At 37.2% G+C, this 20989-nt stretch overlaps 1 protein-coding gene across 3 annotated transcripts in view; it reads right to left on the reverse strand.

Moving 5' to 3' along the window:
* The window catches only part of VPS13B (vacuolar protein sorting 13 homolog B), a 520025-nt gene that overhangs the window by 280740 nt on the left and 218296 nt on the right, over positions 1-20989 (reverse strand). For all 3 annotated transcript variants that reach the window (XM_072410846.1, XM_072410847.1, XM_072410848.1), the window contains exon 22: positions 11785-11912. In XM_072410846.1, the coding sequence (XP_072266947.1) occupies positions 11785-11912 (128 nt within the window). The remainder of the gene's footprint in view (positions 1-11784; positions 11913-20989) is intronic.

Raw genomic sequence — 20989 nt, forward strand, 5'->3', positions numbered from 1 at the left:
CATTTATATGACAGCCTTCATCTAAAAATTAAAAGAACAAAAATAAAAATACTAAGGAAAGGAACTAAATGGAAAGGTGGGAAAACAATAGAAGATGATATATTGTGACTTAATGCTAATATGTATTATAACTTATTTAATAAGTAACCCTTTCTAATTGAGAATGTCAGATGCAGAATATTCTTAACTTGAATGCAGTCAGTCAAATTGAAGATGTTAAACTTGAATCAAAGCCATGCTTAACAGAAAGTATTTACCTACCTCACTAAAGTACTACTCTATAAAAAAAAAACCTCCTTTGATACCTTTTCAAGTCAACCTGTTCTCAGATATTGCAAATTGAAGTAGTGATATATTCTGAACGAGCACTGTCATTTCCTCTCAAGGTTCCAACCCGCGCAACCTCTTTTCAACAATTAACTCCCTCCTAAACCCTACACCTGCTCCCCCCACAACAACCTTCACTGCCCAAGACATAGCCACCTACTTTAGAGAGAAAATTGAAAAAATCGTACACGGTGTCTATGCTCACCGGGCCACTCCAACCATAGCCAGCCCTTCCAACTGTAAATCATCACTGGCCTCCCTCAGCCCTGTTACTGTGGACGAAGTCTCCTCTGTTTTTTCATTGTCCCCATCTACTACCTGTCGGCTTGACCCTATTCCCTCTGATCTACTCCATGCCCATTCCTCCACCATGGGCCCCGCCCCGAACAAACTATTCAACCTCTCCCTTTCTACTGGTTAATACCCCTCCGCTTTCAAACATGCCAAAATTCTCCCTATCCTGAAAAAAACCCTCACTAGACCCCTCCCTACCTTTTCCCATGTCCCCAAACTTCTTGAACGCCTTTTCTACTAAAGACTCACCGATTACCAACTCTCTCCTTGTCCCTCTCCTGTCCGGATTTTGAGCTGCCCATTCCACTGAAAAGCCCTTACTAAAGTGGCCAATGACCTCATCAGAGCTAAGTTTCAAGGCAATTTTTCCCTGCTCCTACTACTTCTTTCCTCCACTTTTGACACTGTTGATCAACCCGTTCTAATATAAATCATGCGCTCCATTGGTATTTGTGACACTGCTCTCTCTTGGTTTGCTTCCTATCTGTCTGACCGTTCCTTTCAAATTTCTTTCATTGGTAATTCCTCCTCTCCCACTCTCCTCCATGTTGGTGTTCCCTAAGGGTCAGTCCTTTGACCGGTTCTCTTTTCTCTGTACACCTCCTCTCTCGGTAGTCTCATATCCTCCTTTGGCTTACAATACCATCTATATGCTGATGACACTCAAATCTATCTGTCCACCCCTGAATTGTCTCCTTCAGTCCTAGATAAGGTCTAATGCTGCCTCTGTTAGCCATATCATCATGGATGTCTGATGGATTCCTGAAACTCAACCTGGATAAAACAGAACTCATCATCTTCCCCCCTCAAACTCCAAATCTCCCTCTGACATATTTCTAACTGTTAATACCACTGTTATTCGTCCTTCCCCTCAGGCAAGTTGTCTTGGCGTCACCTTTGATTCTGCCCTCTCATTTACTCCCTATATTCAGAACATTACCAGGTCCTGCCACTTTCACATATGCAACATTTCAAAAATCTGCCCCAAACTCCTTGTACATTCTCTTATCTCTCGTCTTGACTACTGTAACATCCTCCTCTCTGGTATTCCACTAACCCGACTCTCTCCTCTACAATCTATTATGATCTCTGCAGCTACACTCATCCATCCTTCCCACCACTACTCTTCTGCTGCATCTCATCTTAGATTGCAAGCTTATAGGGCAGGGTCCTCACCTCCTCCTTTGTCACTGTCTGTATTCGTCTGTCATTTGCAACTCTTATTTAATGTACAGCACTGCATAATATGTTGGCGCTATATAAATCCTGTTTATTATTATTATTAATATTAATAATAATAAAAAAAAGATTTGAATTTAAGGATTAGGTTAAGAAGTAGGGGTTATGGTTTAATGGTATGGTCATTAAACTTGAATAATGCTGGGTGCCATTCTAGGTGTAGGAATGAAGGATTTCAGTGTGTAATTCTATGGGATAACAGAATTACCAAGGGTAAGAGTTTGTCTTTAGGGTTTTAGCTTAGGTTGTTATATTTAGTGTGATTCTAAAATAGTTACACCACCATTGCCAAACCAATGTCACCAAATTTATTGCACTGAAAACACAAAAACTGTGTCAGGAAAGAGGGGGGTGGGCGCTAGCAGCAGAGATATATCAGTTTTGCATCAGCAGGTCTTTTAATGCAGCTATTATAGAATATGATCATCCCAGCACAGCATGCAATGAGGCAGAATGAAATTCAATCCCCCCTAGGGTTTCAACCACCCCAAAATTATAAAATCGGCACAGTATTCCTTGTTATAAACCTGGCACACAAAACCTACATATGCATCCCCAATTAAACAGTTCTCTGGGTTTTTGCTTAGAAAACCTGACAAGAATTCATTGCAGGAAAATAGTGTAATTCTGGAAAAATAAATATATTGTTTCACAAAGTCTCTGTTTGTATCTGGTGTTAGTGCTATTTGAGTCATGCGTTGAAGTTAATTACGCCTTTGATAAGTAGTTTATTGATCCAAGGTTGCAGGACGGACTTTATTTATCCTGGACCATGTATTGTTCCAGATGTAACGCATTTAGATTTCTCTAAAAATCCCTGCTAGAATTAGTCACTGTGTAAAGGTTTCAAGGTTTGTTCCTCTTACATCCACAACCATTTTCTGGTTCATTAGGAACAGGTCAGAGTCAAGTTGAGCTATGCCGTCCCTGTTATGTTTAATGAAAGGGAACTGTTCATCTACAGTATACATGTACATGAACAAAAGCGGTACAGTTTCCTTGGAAGCATTTTTTATTTGAAGTAAGGTAAGTAAGGTGTAAATACTTTATTAGGTAAAGGAATAATAATGTTACTGCAATTATGCTTAGACATGTACTATCAACTAAATATTTTAGATATCTTTTTAAAATAATTTTATTATTATTATTATTTCAATTAATATTATTTTTTGCTTGCAGTCCCACAGTCACGAACTGCCTCATTTTTACCCAAAGCTCCAATGACATACCAAACTCCAATGAATGAAAATGAGTCTCAAAATATGAACAATTGCTACTCCCAATGTTACAAATTCCAGCAGCTATTTGCTCTGCTGATGTTGTTGGCACAACATCTTGTAGAGCCCATGGACAAAAAGAATTGATACAATCTGACCTTGCTCATGCTCAAGAATAAAACGAAAACCTGTCATTTTCATGGTGACTGGAAGGGTCCCCATGAATATGCTGTGCCTTGTACTTACATAAACCAAAATCAAACAATACACATTTTAATTTTCGCTTATATAAAATATGATTACATGTTGATTAATAAACAGATCAAGAGTACTCTTGATCAAGAGTACTCCAGTGACAATGTTGCCCTGTCACAAACTTGTACATAATAACCTTTTATTATTGCATAATTCTGTGTAGATTAAAGAAATATGCATCAATATACTTTATATGTATTCATCTACTCAGTTTGTAAATTGGACACCAACTAAACAGGTCCTATTCAGTAACCAGAAAAGCTGAATGCGGAGACTATGGTAGTGTATAGAACTTGAATGACACCTTCCAACGCGAACCACTTGCTTTCAGTTAATTGAGCACTTGTCATTTTTTTCTATTTTACCTGGTACATTGACATGCTTTAACTACCTTTTGCAACATCTGGAATTTTAAGTACAGTATCTGCACCAGAGGAGGGATGGAAAAGCCTTAACTTGATCTCAAAATATAAAATTCTATAGGTCACACTGCTGGTGGAGGACTGCACAATGAAGAAGCTGCCTAATGGTATAAAGTTATCACAAAAAATTGTAGGTGAGACTGCTATTCTAAATATGTATCCAGATTCTAAGTCATATTCATATGCAAACAAATTCATAAATCCGCTGAACCAAGAGTGTATTTGAGGGACTTTTTTAGGTCAATAGGAGATTATTATATTATATTAGATAGACATTACAGACAAGTTATTATGCTTCAACTAACGGTCTTTAACTTCAACAGGTGGCTTATTGTATGACAATGTTAGCATTGCTCCAAAAGGAGATCCACACATAGTGATTTTTTATTTCCCCTAATAATTAAATAGACTTGTCTGATCTGTGGAGATTATTGAAAGTTTGTGGCCCAGGAAAGCATGCTTAAAATAAACTTTTTTTTTTTAGGGAGAAGAATACATTTGCGATTTGCAACCAATTTAACCTGTAAACACAAGCTGTTGCGGTATTGTGTGCAATAAGCTGGACATTTAACCAACAATGCCTCTGTTAGAAGTCTATACAATTTCTCTAGTAATCACCAGCACAGGATGTCAGTACTGGATGGGGATATCTCCCAGAACCAATAACATCTGGCAAATAGTAGTTGATACTTTTAATGTAAACACATATGAAGTATTAATTACACACTATAGAAAGAGTAGATTTTTTTCAAAACTAAAAATAGCAAACATCGGGTCTTTATTCAAATTGTGCTGAAAGAGGAAGGTATATATTTGATAGATTATGATTTGATTGATAATATATTTGAAAAAATGTACACGGTGTATTAGCCGTTAAAAAAATTGGGTACACCCCTATTTTTACTTCCACTTAAAACTCAAAAAATCATAATCAGGTGTTTATATTAGGTATAAATGTTTAGGCCCTACCCAGTAGTATCTAGTTAAACCTCGGTTATTTAGTGTCTGGCATTCTTTTTGCTACTGATGTGCGTGGTACTCTCATGTAAAAGTCAGAAAAAAGCTCTCTAAGGCACTCAGAATAATGGTTGAGTCTAGCAAGGTATTTTAAAAAAGTATGCCAACTTAGTTAAAAAAAAATCAATAATTTTGTTGAAAAGAATGGCATGGTGGCATAGATCTTTCCACTGTATAGTCAAATAAGAACTGCAAAAGGGATTATAACAGCTTTTGAAGACAACTTACCTTTTTCTACAGTATACATTTAATGTATTGATATTTTGTTGACAAACTGTCTTTGTGTTTAAAGCTAGTATATCACCTTAATCTGTAGGTTGTTTAAATAAAGATCCAGTGTTTGCCTGTTCAAATAGGTTGAACAAAATCAACCATTTTCATAGGAAGTAAATGCACTTACAATATATTTAAAATTCAGGAATCTCTGTAAAACTTCCATTATGATAGTTCTCAGAATAATTAAAAAATAGGATAGGTATTAATGCTGGGATTCCCACTGAGAGGGAGGTCCATAAAATGATTAGCATGTAGGATGCCATTACTTCTAGCTAAAACCATGGCATTAATGCAAAATTGAATATTGATCAAAGTTTGCATTCTGAGGAATCTTAAATTTGTAATTAAAGTGAAAATCTGTGAGACACTAATGACAATCAAGTTTAGTAAGCTTTGTTTCAGACCTAATTTAAAAAAAGTTATTTGTCTACCAGACAGATAACCTTGGTAATTACAAGTGGCAAATTGTACTTTTGCATTATATATTATTATTATCATCTAAATCAGCAAAACATACTTTTCATCATACGTTTCATCTGAACAAGAACTATCCTAATAGATCTCAGATAGTTTACAGCCGTAATTGTAAAACATGGTACCAATTAGCAGGATATCTAAACATATTTGTCACTAACACCTTCCTAGTGATTAAATTACAGTCATTAAAAATAGAAACTGTTTACCTTAAACCATGTCCAACAAGCTTTGAGTAGACCACCCACAGTCGCAAAGTGAAATGTTATTTTCACTTTCTTTCTATCTGCCTGTGTGATTGTTAATGTAACATGTGACAAACTCAACATCAAAAGGCAACCTTAGAGCCTATATAATCCTAGGTTTTTGGACAATTGATGAACAATTTAATGCATATTCTTCATAAGTGTCATTTCCATTGTCTGAATCATTGAGTACAACTTAGCCAAGCAACCTATATTCACAGAAACTTGCCATCACAATATGATCAAAAATGTTGCTCTACTTGACAATTTGATTGAAGCATGTAAAAACTCTTGAAACACTGGGATGCATATGGTCTTTTAGATATTGCTGAAATGCTATTTATGCACATGTTCACATATGTTTGTGTTATTCAGAGAAGAAAAAAAATTGATTCGAGTTAGGTCTAAGTTATCCATTTTAGGACTACAGTCTCTGTTCTATATCAGTATTCCCTCTTAATACTTTCATTCCTTTTTGCCAGTCAACCTTCTTTCTACTACAAAGCTTCATACAAACCTGACAAAAGGACAGGTCACTTTTAAGCTGCGTATTAGCATAAAGATGTGACACTGCTAAATGAAAGGAAGTAGAAGCAGAAATAAGTTAATAGCAAGGAGTCCTGGAGCTGGGGGTCACATCTTGTTCATGGAAACCATCTGGTCGGGACCCGCTGAGCCACACCAAACACAAATGATTAAAAAAAAAATCCTAGTCATTAATGCATCACAGCTGTAGCGAACGTTACTTCATTTTTCCATGGCAACGCCGTCTCTGTTTCAAGGATCTTGTTACAGTTTTGGTAGCAACGTGTTCTCTGGCCAATATTGGACACATTTATGTGTTAAAGAAGAGGAATTATTGCAAATTCTTGAAATAGAATCACCTCCTATTTTAATTCCTGTTATGTCAAGTGCTGCATATGAAAAATATCAATTGCTAATGATGAAGCGATGAAGAATGTCATGTTACCATCCTGACTACATTTGCAGAAGCAGGCTATGTCATTCTAACATTTTACAGGTTTCAGGAAGGTTAAATAATTACTTGAATGAAAAAAGTAGGATGCACAAAAAGTCACACTAACAGAATTAAATAAATAGTATATCTAATTTGAAACATTTTCTATTTAGTAATAAAAAAAAATTGAACGTATATGTGTGTATGTATAGGGCAGTGTTTCCCAACCACGGTTTTGTGAAACCCTAAGGTTCCTACAGATGCTGCACGGGGTTCCGTGAGCAATAAGCAATTTGAGGCTGGTATTACAGGGATGTCCCCATTTTACGCCTTTTAAGATTGAGAAAGACTGGAATAAGTGTGCTTTATGTATGCAACTATTTTTTTTCTTTTAAACGCTGTAATAATGTCACAAAGCTCATGAAAAAGTCTGAACTGGTGGAGGGATTTAGGGGACTGTTGTCTCAATTCTTTTCAGAATTAATTGTAAGAATTGCTGGCTGATAAATTTTACCTGAACACAAAGATCTTGGTTAGATGATGACAAATAGCTAAAGGGAGAAGGGATCCCCCTTACTACAGAAGCACACATCGTATAAATAATTTAAGAACTTTCCTTTATTCCCTGTTCAGTACATTTTAAAAAAATTAGATATTTCTTCTTTTTAGGTTAATGGTAATTGTGAGCAAAATAGGAATGAACAAATAACCTGGTCACTAACTACAGATATTAATAATGCGATAAATGTGACCAAAATAAGTGACTGATGCAGTGTTTTTTGGCATTGGTGTGCAACTGGGCGACAGCATAAAAATGAAATTGGGAGATGACGTCACCCTATAAAATAAGGAATGTTACACAAGGAACACCGTTCATATCAGGATCACCAGGTGTAGATTTTATGTAATAATATTTTTTAAATTTCATAAACATGTTACAAAATATAATATTTTAGTAATTTGAATTCAGTTTTGTTTTTTAGTGATTTAGCAATGCAAATATGTTGTAAAATGAAGGCTGCAGCCACATTTGGTCTAAAGGGTCTTGTTTCTAACTTAAGCATTTTGGGGAAAGAGGAGGCGGTGGGAGATTCTCCATGAGTGGACCTAAATGTGTGTGTTACAGCTAGACTGGATGACAATAACCCCAAAACATGGTTTCATTGTTTGCTACAGGCTCAGCTATGGAACATTAACTTTGTTATATAAGTAGTGTATACAACGCCTGAACAACTACACAGGTAAATCACTTTTTGCTAAATGATGTGTTTTCTATTTCAACGCTGTCTGCTAGACAAGGCTGTATGGGTTTAGGAGATGGTTTCACTTGATATTTCAGCGTTTAATGAGTCAAAACATCCTGTTCAGAGATGAAGCAAGCATTCCAGATAGTACTGCTGCCCATCTGTTAGGAAGCATCATCTGTAACCAACTATGTTCAGATGAGGGCACAAGCAGTAACCATGAGCAGATGACAAATCATGGCAGAAGCAAATATTTTCATTGGTCATTTTTAGTGTAATTTTCTTCTTATGCACCATTTGGCCATTGATTCAGAAATGTGATTTTCATTCATGTAATAGAATAGAAAACAGCAGAATCACTTTAGTGTTACTGCTACTTCCTTGCCATCATGCCATACAACAAACACAAGCCTAAAGAGTAATTTCAATAAAAAAAATAATAAAAATCACCCTATGGCTCCCTAAGCAAGAACCCCCCCACTGCAGAAGTTCTTGTTTCCCAAACTAAAAGAAGCTTCCTCCATTAGATATATCTTCAGGCTTAGCATTTTTTGTCCCTCACACTAGAGGTGTTGGTTTTACACTATGTCTGCAGGAGGGGGCTGTAGTTATGGAGAGGTAACAGGGTAGGAGAAGGGTTTTACAGGATTTGGTAGGAGGGTTAGAGAGGGTGTGCTGGATCAAAGCTACGTACACATCCTAGATGAATGTCACATGAGAAGAAATGTCAGCAAAAATCTAGCTTGTGTACAGTAAAACCCCTAACTCATTCATCATTCCATCATGTTGGCTTAATGAACATCAATTTTGTGGGTACAATTGCAGTCCTTTTCTATACAGGTGAGCACAGCAGGGTATCAGTCATCCCCCACCCCCAAATAAAAGTATAGTGATGTGTACAAAGCTTGTTCATTTGTTTTATCCCTGGAAAAAAAATAACAAAAATCTGATGCCTGTACAGGGCCTAAGCCTGAGAGAGAGAACCCTATTGCAGCATAAAAGGAAATGTGTTGAACACACCTTTTGTTCTAGTGTTACTGTATTTCTAGAAAAGCATAAAGGGAAAATTACTGAGATTTCACTGTAAGTAACTAGGACAAGTAAACTAAAAGCTGCAACATAAAGGAGCAGTACATGTTTTTTGTGTCATAAAGTAGGATGAAAGGAATGCTGGGGACTCACTGCCGCTATAGACACTTGCTCCTAAAAGAGTAAGCAAGGATATGAACTGGCAACCACAGCTTTGAATTAACTGACTGGTGTTTTGTTTGTTTTACACATAAACTTTGCTAATTAGTAAAACTGTCTATGTAAGCTCCAGGCAATGAGAGTAAACAATCCTTTCTTTGTAAAAACAAAGTTAAAAAGCATCCTGTGTGAACTTAGTTTCATGGAGCTTCTGGTGCTGATCACCTACCTTCCCATACATTCCTACTACTGAATTAGGATCCTTATTTTAAAGACTGAATATTTTTGTACCATGTTTTTGATTTCAAGAAGACACTAAATTTCTTTTACCATCTATGGTCCCACCATTCTAATCAACCATCTGCAACTTGCTATGCTATGAGAGTATATATATATCTCCCACATATTCATTTCATTTAAATATGTATCCTATTTTAAAGTTATTTCAGACTTTCATCATTTTACTAATTTGTTTCTGAACCTGGTATTGACCAGGTAGAAATTAAAATAAACTAAACCAAAAACAGGCTTAGCCATCTTTTCATATGTAGCTTCTCTCCAGCAACCTCTTTTTTTATTTTACACATATAGCCTTTTGTATGTATACATCACCCATGGAATCCAGTTAAAAGGCCATGAGAACACAAAAATAAAATCATAAAACTCAGTAGCTTTTATTTTTTGTTTTGAAGAGAGAAGGGAAGTATTAAAACCTCCGACAGGTTATAAATCTTTTTTTGCAGTCTGTGTACTATTGGCAAAATTTTCCTTTACATCCCACCTAAGGGACAAGATAGGATAATAGAAAAAAAGCTACCAAAGTAAAGGAAGTTCTCCTACTTAACAGGTGTCTCTGAAACAGGTGTCAAAAGATTTCTCCTTACCTTTATCTTGTTGTTTGTGTCCCTTCCTGGGGACACAGATAGTAATAAAAACTTAATATAGGGTGTAATCTTCCTTACTCTACAAAAACCTAAATTAAAAAAGCAAAGAGTTCCATTTCACTTTACTTTATTTGAGAGATTGAAATCTGTTATGAGTATGCTATTTGGCTGTGTGTAATAACCATAAAATAGTTTGTGCAGATTAGGAGAAAAGATTGGGCTGTTTAAATCATAGCAGCAAGACGGTATATCATGATCAGAGTTTCATCTTGTTTTTCTCTAAAAAAAAACACGAACTGTTAATCGCAGCCAAGTTTCTTGTGAATATCGGTATAGTTAAAGAATCAGCTTCAGCTAACTTGCGGGCAAAAAGAGGCACATAATATTTCCTGTGAATAGAGCCCTTAATGTTCTCCTGTAACATAGGAGCTTTATATCATTTTCACGGTGGCTTACAAAAACATCTTTAAATTTACAGTTCATTTACAGCAAGAATTTCAATCATGGTGCCATGCCATGATTCCAAACCAAAATTAGTTTAGTAGTACCAGTAAGAACATCCCACTTCAAGAATGTTTGCTCATATATGTAGCTGTAAAGCACTAGTATGGATAAATGTTTCCATCAGATATGTTCTACTGATCACTGGAATTATAACCTGCCTAAAAAAATTTCCAGATCATTATGTACAGCTTTTGGTTACCACTCTGCAATGAAGCAAATAGCTTTTCTATTCCAGATTCCTGAAAATTCTGCTTTCTGATCATGTACAACTTTTCTAAGGAACAATAATAAATTCAAATAAATTTGTATGGTGCAAATATGTGCTAACATACTGCTAAGATTAACCCAAACCTTTCTTCAAGCGCTTCAGTAACCACCCAAAAGCAGCAGTGTGGTTGCTGAAAAGTGCTGAGTGGTGCACCTGGCTAAAAAGAGCTGGGGGAGAACACTGTGAATATGCCAGTTCCAATGTAAAGGAGTCCCCCAGGCAATAGTCATCATTAATAGTATTAGACTCAATGCATAACCCCCCAAACCAATGAAAGCAAGGACAGTGATTGGCATATATCAAAGTAGGGACTGGCCAAAGAGGGATCACTTTTGATACAGTTGGTTGGCTAGAACATAGATTGCAATAGAGAAAAACCAAGAAACTGTTTATATGTAAAAGTTGTATAGCAATAGTATATAGCAGTGTGCAGAAGGTCAATTCAGACATTTCAGTGCTGTGGTCACACTCAACATGAGGTTACACTCCCTTTAACCCTTCCTTGAGTTTGAGCACAGCCATCTACCCATGAAATTCAGCACCATCTAATTACTGAATGTAAAAAGCAAAGCATACCGATGTTCAAACAGAGAGATGGACGGGATGCAATATTTACATACATACATTTTCCAATTTATCAAACCCGCCATTGATAAAGCACATGTGATGAAGAAGAAATGCTCAAATGCTACATTTATCCTGATATTTGATCCATGTTCTCACAAAGGAAAGTGGTTTTCACTTAGAAAGGTGTGGTGTTTAGCTGAAAAACTGGTAGAATTTTGTTAATAGCATATAATTAAATATAATTTTGAGAATGCATCAGGAGGAGCAGGATGCCCAAAGGTAGCTAAAGAACATTGAAAAAAAAAAAAAAAAACAGAGCAAGGTTCTTCAGATTCATTTCCATTTGAGACCTACAATTAATATACAACTTTGCCTGCACCGACCTTTCAACATCATTATTATTACCTGAAGTGTAAGGCGCTTTACAGCATTCCATACAATTCCCATTAATTCCTTCATCCTCTCTTCTGGTGTCTTGCTAACCACTTTGGAGGTTTGTACCACTTTTGCCGGAACTGACAGAGGACGGGATTCTGCAAAACATAGGAAACACAGTTTTTAGACACCATTTTTAATGTTTTCCAAAAATAAATGATCAAACTATAATTAGATAGACAGGAGTAGTTTAAAGAAAACTAAAACCTTTTTTTTTTCTAACCCCTCCTTCTAGTACCCATTGAAAATCTAATTTTCACTTGACCACACTACAGCAGATCCTCACTCTGCATTGTATTGGTATGCGCTCAGACACTGATGCAAACTCTCCTGGCCTGTCCCTTGCTTTTAAAAAGTGGATTTAAAAAGGTCGGAAAACAGTAGGGACCACTAAAACTAGCAGAAAGCAGCCCTCTCAATCACAAAGCAACAAAATTAACTATAATGCATGCAACCTATACTCCAATCTGGACACTTATTCTTGTGTTCTAATTGGTGAGAATACCAAACATAAAAAGTGTGTGTAAGTGTCAGGGTTCTACCAACAGCGAGGAAGCAAAAGTATTGGTGGTAGAAATCAATTTCAATTTTAACAATTTCATAAGGTTGCTAAATTGTGGGCAAACCACAGGTTCACTTTTTCTTCACTTTGATGACTTTCATTGTTTCTTTCCTGGCTCAGGACTGTTACTGTTTGAATATGACTGTATTGGCTATTCATTATCTGTGCAGCCCTAAGTAGTGTGAGGACAGAACCAGCGCATATAATCTCTAAATCAATCCTTCTGCTGCTTACCCACTGCCTTTTTAAGGCTGCTGCACACCCCTTCAAAATATCTGGTTCTTTCGTATGAGGAGAATAGCTTTTTCAATGCAAACTTTTTGGCAAACAGAGTCGTGGGGGCATATAATAATGTATGTGTCAGCTATGAAGGGGGTATGACATTAGGTGAACCTCATATTTTGCCTTGAAGCAGAGCTTCAGCTATGAAACGAGAAGGCAGGTCTTTATTGCAGAAAGTAACAGGAGATGTACCTTCTGCAACTAAACATATTTACCTATATACCCGAGTATAAGCCGACTTTTTTAGCACCCAAAATGTGCTGAAAAAGTAACCCTCGGCTTATACTCCAGTCAGGTGCGTGGGTCCCTCAAGAAAGGCACCCTCTGTCAGCCGATTCCTGCTACTGCCTCAGCAAACCCTGCTGAACAAGGCCTCCTACCTTGTCGCTGCACACCCGCAGCATCCTCTGACCGATCCAACAGACGTGTCCAGCGGTTTCTGTCCCCTGATGAAAATGTCACCAGGCTGTGGCGGAAATACGCTGGTCGCAAAAGCTGGAAAGATGGTGGGGATACGCTGGAGTTACGGCGGCTACACGCCAAATTCAAAAGTGCGAAAGGTAGTAATTACAGTTACAGTGCAATCTGATTGTCATACAACATTGTATGACATTAGATTACTACTACTACTGACCCTACAGCCCTGCCTGCACTACACTGACACTACTACAGTGGCTGAATGCAGTACCGCTTTGAACAGCTTTCATCCACTTTTTCCAGACAGAATCATACCGTCGGGGAGGTTAACGAGAATTTAGTGGTTAGGTACAGTAAGTAGTATACCTACCTAAGCACTAAATTCTTACTATGGTATTTGTTTACTGTATTATGGCTTTGCTGTTTTTCTTTCTGGAACTGTAAAGTTCCCTGCCAGTAGCTGCATCATTTCCCACCCTCAGCTTGTACTCAAGTCAATGCCCCTGATTCATCAAGCAGAATCGGATGATCGCTCGCGCATTCGTATTCGCGATCCGAAATCGTACGCCGTCGCGCTATTCAGCAACTGAAAAAGCTCGCGGCCGGAGCCGCGCATCTCCGGCAGCTTTACACTGGCGAGCTTGCATTAAAAATGAAGCATTAAAGATTCTAATTGACCTGTAAAGGACTGTAAATAAGCACAGAACAGAGAGCAGGTGCGCGCTAATTAATTGCTATGATCGCACCATTGAGCTTAACAGATCCTCCTTGATCGCGCAGCTGAAATCTAATCGCCTTAATTGGAAAGATTCGCGGCCCCTATTGCTCATTATTATGAAGGCAGGAATCCGGCTGGCAGTGAGGAGGCGCGTGTACGAGCACACTCGAGTCCGGACCGCGGTAAACCGCGATCGCTGGCCGCGCGTACTTTTGCGCTTCTAGCGAGCGCGGATTTTATTGATGAATCAGGGGCAATCAATTTTTTCTGTTTTCCAAGGTAAAAATAAGTACCTTGGCTTATACTCGGATCAACTTGTACTCGAGTATATACGGTAACCACCTGCTTGCTGTCTTCTTTTCAAAAAACAGTAAGCTGCATAGAATTTCATTAATGAGTTTAGTGTACCCTGCCAGGGATGTGCTGGGTATCCAGGCATTTCCAGTGGAGCTGCCAGAACCAAATGAACTGGAGGTACATCATCCCAGCTTGGCCAATCAAAATGACCGAAGACCTAATTCAGGAAGAAGATCAGGTGAAGATGGCAGCTGTCCTGCTTGAGCAAGGACAGGCGTGTGCAAATGAGAAATTGTGACCTGCTAGTCACTTTGTTTTAGTTTTAAGATTTTATTCTGTTTTAAATAGATATACTGGTTCCCTTTCAAACTTTGAATTTTAGGTTCCAACAAAGTGAAATGAAAAATAAAAGTAGAATCCACTAAAACTCAAAACAAAGGAATAAAGAATTAAATTCTAAACAAAGTTAATTTTAGGTAACTTTCAAATAAGCAAGTAAAATACACGATGCACATGTAAAGCATCTTTTATATAAAAAAAATATTAATGGATCCAAGCTGCACAAAAAACACCAATACTCTTAGAAGGCCTCAACTGAAAAAATATGGGATTTTACTTAGATATGGCAATCTGCAGTTAAACACAGTTTTAAGAAGATTCTGAATTCATTGTTTTCAGACATATGTGAAGCGTATTTTATTTTATATGGAGACCACCCAGGAATTCAGGGTGGTCTCATTTATCAAAATATACTTTAAAAAGCACATACATGAGGTTTAAGCTTCCAGATATGAACTAGTGTTTTTACTGATCTATAGTATTGACAATGAAAATATTGGCTACATACATAACTACTGTATTCCTCAAAGTAGGTATTTATACTCCATAGGGATTAGGTAGGATGCTTAACTATACAGTACCTTTCAGCTACTCTGCACAGTGATTATATAAAGAGCATGAAATAAGGCCCTTCAGTACAACACATTAACTGTGTCCAAATAGGTAGAGAGCTAATTATTAGTTCCTTCTCCAAACAAAGTAGGGTTTAGTGCTGAATGGCATGCTCCAGGAATGTTTGGTTAAGCAAATGAAATCACGTTACACATGATCAAAGACTGAGTACAATCAACCCATCGTAACGCATAAGAGCAATTACCACTGCGCCTCTACGAGCACTTACTGAAAGCTAATGCCTTGAATTGTACTGTTTGATCCATTTTATTTATTAAACACTAGACTAGGTATTGCTGAGGGAAACGATCGCCAGAATACATTACTGCACTGTTTCACAAGTCTTACTCTTGGGACGATGGCAACACAGCATCTATTTTTTTCCCCCTCAATGTCTAAGTTAATGAACAGTAATTCAACAATGTCACAAGTTATTTGATAGATTGGTCAGAAAAACATTTCATGGTTCACCGATTGAATTTATCTGTGAACATACACACATTTAAAGCATAGCGGGTACTTGGACTAAATTGATGACTACACATAGGAGGGAATACGATTTAACAATTCGCTGGGGTTCTGGTTGATAAATAAGTGGATTCATTTATTTACTCTTTGCCTATCACTACACTCATATAATAAATCCCACAACAAAACCATGCAAAAAGTCACAGGGGAATTACAAGACACAGTAGGGTTGGTCAAACATGTCCAATGTCTGCAAGTAATGCAAAAGTCTTGACCATCTCCTACATGGATTATGAAATTATGGAATTGTAGTGGTTTGCTAGTGGGCTATAATGAGTGTTTTCAAGAATGGAAAACATTTGTTCTCATACAAAGATTTTAAAAATATGCCAGGGCTCTGCATGGAAGGCTGCTTAACACATGACTTATCAAATGCCTTTGGGTAAGACAACTGAGGGTTATTATTATTACACAGTATTTATATAGCCCCATCATATTACGCAGCGCTGTACAAAGTATATAGTCATGACACTAACTGTCCCTCAAAGGAGCTCACAATCTAATGTCCCTCCCATAGTCATATGTCATTATTGTAGTCTAAGGTCGATTTTTTTTTTTTGAGCCAATTAACCTAACTGCATGTTTTGGGATGTGGGAGGAAACCAGAGTACCCGGAGGAAACCCACACAAACACAGAAAGAACCTGCAAACTCCATGCAGATAGTGCCCTTTCCGGGATTAGTTCCTGGGACCTAGAGCTGCAAGGGCAAGAGTGCTAACCACTGAGCCACTTGAAAGAGAGAGGTGCTGGAACTCTGGAATAAAGTTCTATATATCCCTAAGCTCAATATCAGAGCTTTTCAGATTTTGCATTGCACACCTTATTCTTATTGGGAATCTGCCCTCTCTCGATTAAAGCTGTTGACCACTACTACTGAGAAAAAAAACATGTAAATCCTACATTCTAGAATTATCATAATGACAAGTCAGACTGGTAGGCTCAATTTTCTAAATTTTCTCACTTCCTGTTGCATCTTTACAACAGAAGGCAAAGCGAAATCTCTTAACCCTTCCCTACTCTATTTAAGAATTGAAAACCCACTACACTTTAACAGCAAAGATAGAAATAGGTGCTTTATTAGTTAGTTGCAAAAACCTGGTTTAAGGAAACATTTTCAGTTTTTTTTTTCTCTTTTACAAAATTTTTGTACATATACTTTCAACTTTAACATTTGCTGGCTACTTCTGGCAGGCCTAAAAGTCCCACCCACAAAATGACTGACTTTAATGCATGTGGGGAATATACATTTTAAATTTTAAAGATGTAAAGGGTAAACAGAACAGTTTTAAAACAAAAATTACACAAAAATATATTTCACTGATTTTCAAAACCATTTGTGCGGTTTCCATCCAGAACATTTCAGGCAGATGTTAAGTCTTTCCAGCAGGTGCACTTAGATCTCCAGATGACATCACAAAAAAGTTAATTATGTGAAACTGCAGCTTTTCTACATTATTTTTTATAAAACTGTAATAACCATTAGAATCTCCACAATTATGGTGGTTTATAAGTTCTTGCTTTGGAGTAAAGCCTCTTGAATGACATCATCGCAGTGTGAGTAACAGAACCCCGCTAACATCACAGGCTCCCAGCTGAATATGTGCTGAGGTGTCACAGTGGATCACAACACAACACTTGTACAGCTCATGTAGTCCTGGCGACAGCCATGGAAATCAAATTAGAGGACATCACAGTATATGAACATGTAAGTTCTTCAAACTTGCATTTGAACAGAAAACCATTTTCCCTACATGAAAAAAGAATGGAGCCAAATATGAAGATGCAAAGTTCTAGGAAGGTATTTAATTCGAACAGTTAAATTAATCTTTATTAACATTTTGTCTAACACCTCTCTTTATAAATCACCACTTTTGACCTTTTGGGCAACATAAAATGTAAATGTATTTGACAGCAAAAGGAGATTTGCGTGGCCAGAAAACAGCTGCTGGCATTATTCAGGTTTTTTAAAGTAAATCACCAGTCTTGGTTTCCAAGTCAAAGTTTTACAAAATTGAGCAGAAAGCACAGTGGTACAGCTAGTTTAATGCTCTTTTTGTTTCAGAACATATAGAAATGTATAGAAACCCCCATATATTCAAATGTGAGTACAGAGAATTGTTTTAAAAAAGACAACCAGATTAAAATCTGCTTTGAACGTTTTTATATAGATTCTACCCCAAGCTATGAAATAGAGTTAGACAGACCAAGCCTTAAGAAGTAACACCTTCCATTAAACATTTAGGAAACTGATTGAATTATAGCTTGAGCATATGACAAACCACTTAAAAATGAATGGCACACCAATGTTCCAGGGTAACGCAGCCTTTATGCACATGTGTTGCAGCACATGCCTTGTGGTGTTCTCAAAATGAATAGTGATGTAATGTTCTAATGAATGTAAGGTATCTTAGTATGCTTTGTTGCAGACAGGACCTAATGCTCCCCCTGATGTAATAAATTTACCAAAATACTTAATTTCATGCCCGGTCCTGAATACTTCACTGTGTGCGCCTGTCTAGTACTGCACACCCTTTGGAGAAAAAAGTCCCAGCAGTGTTTAGCTCTGAATGCGTGTTGCTCAGCATTTTGATTTCTATAGCTTATCTATGATTGTTGCAGCTCCCAGCCATATGATTCCATTCTTAGGAAAGAACAGCTAGAACAGGAAGTATCTGTAAAAGGTGAAAATGTAGTTGTGTCTAACTGGACAAGCTTGCACAGTTAATAATTATGGAGCAGGGCTAAAGTTGTGCCTGCTAGAAGAAGGGGGGGGGGGGGGGCATGAAGACAACTTTAATTACCAGAACGCTGTCCAGCATGTGCTTGAAAAAAATACAACAAAAACAACCACCACTGAGGAGGCAAATATTGTACATATACTCGGGCAAAAACCAAGATGTTTTGCTCTCAAAATCCCAATAGAAAAAAAAAAAACTTAGTTTATACACAGGTCACACCAGTAGACAGTGTTATCTTTATGTAAAGTGTGCAACAAACTCTTGCCTTAGGAAACAAGTGGAGAACACATTTATGGAAAAAGCAAAATCTAAAGGTGGCAAACAACCATTCACAAAAGATAACACTGGGGAATGCATTTTTTTTGTTAAGTTAGATCTTACACTTGTTTTTTTTTACTTATTTTTGGGTGCTGAATCCAGAAATGACCCCAAATTTTTGCTATCACATCCAGTTTTTATGATACAAGGTACCCTCAAATTTTTGTCAAAAAACACAAATTTTACATACAATAAAAAATAATGAAATAATAACTTGAAATTATCACTGTTTTTTTAAATTTCTTTTGTTCATACATGAGACTTATTATTACTCTGATTTTTTTTTTTTACAGTAAAACATCTGAAAATGGTTTTGGAGGTATGGAGGTAGGCGGTTAAAGATAAAAATTTACGCCTATAGCTTTTCCTGGAGTGTTTAGTGTTAGGACAATCCCGCTGGATGCTCCAACAATAGTCAGCCATCATATGTACATCCCCCATCTACCCTGACACCATCCTTCCATGACCTTCAAATCTTGGTGGAATCGTTCACCATGCTCATCACCGACTGCACCTAGGTTTTTCATGAAGTTAAAAAGATGGCTACGCAGAAAATGCACCTTGATGCTCATATTGCAACAAAGCAGTTTGTAGTTTTTCAAGAGTTTCTGGACATTTTCTGTGTAATTATTTGTTTGTGTGTTTCAAAGAAAGTCCTTGACAATGGCTTTGAATGATAACCAAGCATTCTTTTCGACTTCTGACATTGTCCTGATGAAACGTTAATCTTTAATGGGCTGCCGAATCTTCGGACCTTCAAACACACCGGCCTTTATTTTTTCAAATGACAGGCAAGGAAATGCCAAAATGAGGTAGTTGAAACAGTCTCCTTCAGTTGGCAAAACTTTAACAAACTGCTTCATCAGAGCCAGTTTCATGTGCAGAGGCGGGAATATATTATTCTTTCTATCAACAAGTGGCTCATGTACAATGTTTGGATCACCTGGTTATAGGGCAGATCTTGGAGGCCAATTACATTCCACCCAATGCCTCTCACAAGCTCTGCTGTGCCACATGCACAGATAACAGGGATACTTGATGTATCCACGTTGCTGACCAAGGAGGAAGCATACCATTTCAAGGTCAACACAGATAACTCAATTGTGTTGGTGATATTGCAACAACTCAATGACTCTCTTTATGTCTGTATATTCTTCACAAAAAGAAACTGAATGGCCAATTGGGACTGACCAAAATATATTACCATTGTAAAGGAGAACGCACTTTAATCTCCACTTTGAGCTAACGATGAATTGTCGCCATTTAGTTGAGGTATAGATTTGAATTCCCAATTCCTCCATTACACCAGGTATACTATGGCAATACATAAAGCCACTGTTAGTTCTAAAGTACTGCAGAATTACAATTTTTCTGCTTCGAAAGTATGATACCTTCGTTCCTTCTTCAAATAGGTTTTTCTCACACAGTGTTGATGCTAGAAGTTCTAACGCCTTCTTCGATAGACCCAAATCATGTGCCAAATCACTCAACTCATGCTGATCAAATCTCTTATGAACAGAGTCCTCTTCAATTTTAAATTCTTCATCATTGTTGTCACCTAGTTCATCACCATAATCATGTTCTTCAAGAGAGGATAGTGTAACGAAAACCGGCACTGGGCTTTCATCTGAATGAGCCACTGGGCGTATAGCTGATGGTAGACTAGAATACTCTATGTTGCATTTATTTTTCTTGTTATATCCTGAAGTTTTCACTATACAAAAGTAACAGTGACTGAAATGATTCTCGCCAAACCATAGGTATACCAAATGGGATCCTATCACGTGTTTCCTTTGTCCACATCCGTAAACCCTAGACACATCGTTTGTACACCTTATATGGGGCCCAAGACTTATCTTGATCACCAAGTTTACCTTTGAAATATGCTAAATAGGCTTGCGCCACAAATTTGACTGGCAATGGTGAAACTGCCACAGATATAACAAAATTAATCAGGGTTGTTTAGGCGCTTACAACGAGAAACAGCAGAGCCAGACATGATCTGAAAGAAAGGAAATACATGTGTAAGTAGAAAAATAAATTTGCTTATTCACTACGTAGAGCAGCACACAACCTCTGACTACACTGTCTTACGTGTGAATGAATAGCCTATACAAATCCAATGCTACAGTAATCACTTTAATATAAGCGGTAGAGAAAAAACCTGATGTGATAGAAGAAAACTAACTGCACTTTTAGAATCAGCATACTGATTTTAGTGTAAATAAGCTTAAAAATTAAATGAAACAAAAAAGTTGTAACCAACCCAAAAGTTTCATATGAAAAATGAGGAAAAGATACAGACTGAACACGTTATTTTTTTCCCCCTTTTTCAAAAGGTGTTTTACAATATCACAGCATGA

This window comes from Pyxicephalus adspersus, chromosome 5, assembly GCF_032062135.1.
Source record: "Pyxicephalus adspersus chromosome 5, UCB_Pads_2.0, whole genome shotgun sequence".
In the NCBI taxonomy this organism is placed as follows: domain Eukaryota; kingdom Metazoa; phylum Chordata; class Amphibia; order Anura; family Pyxicephalidae; genus Pyxicephalus; species Pyxicephalus adspersus.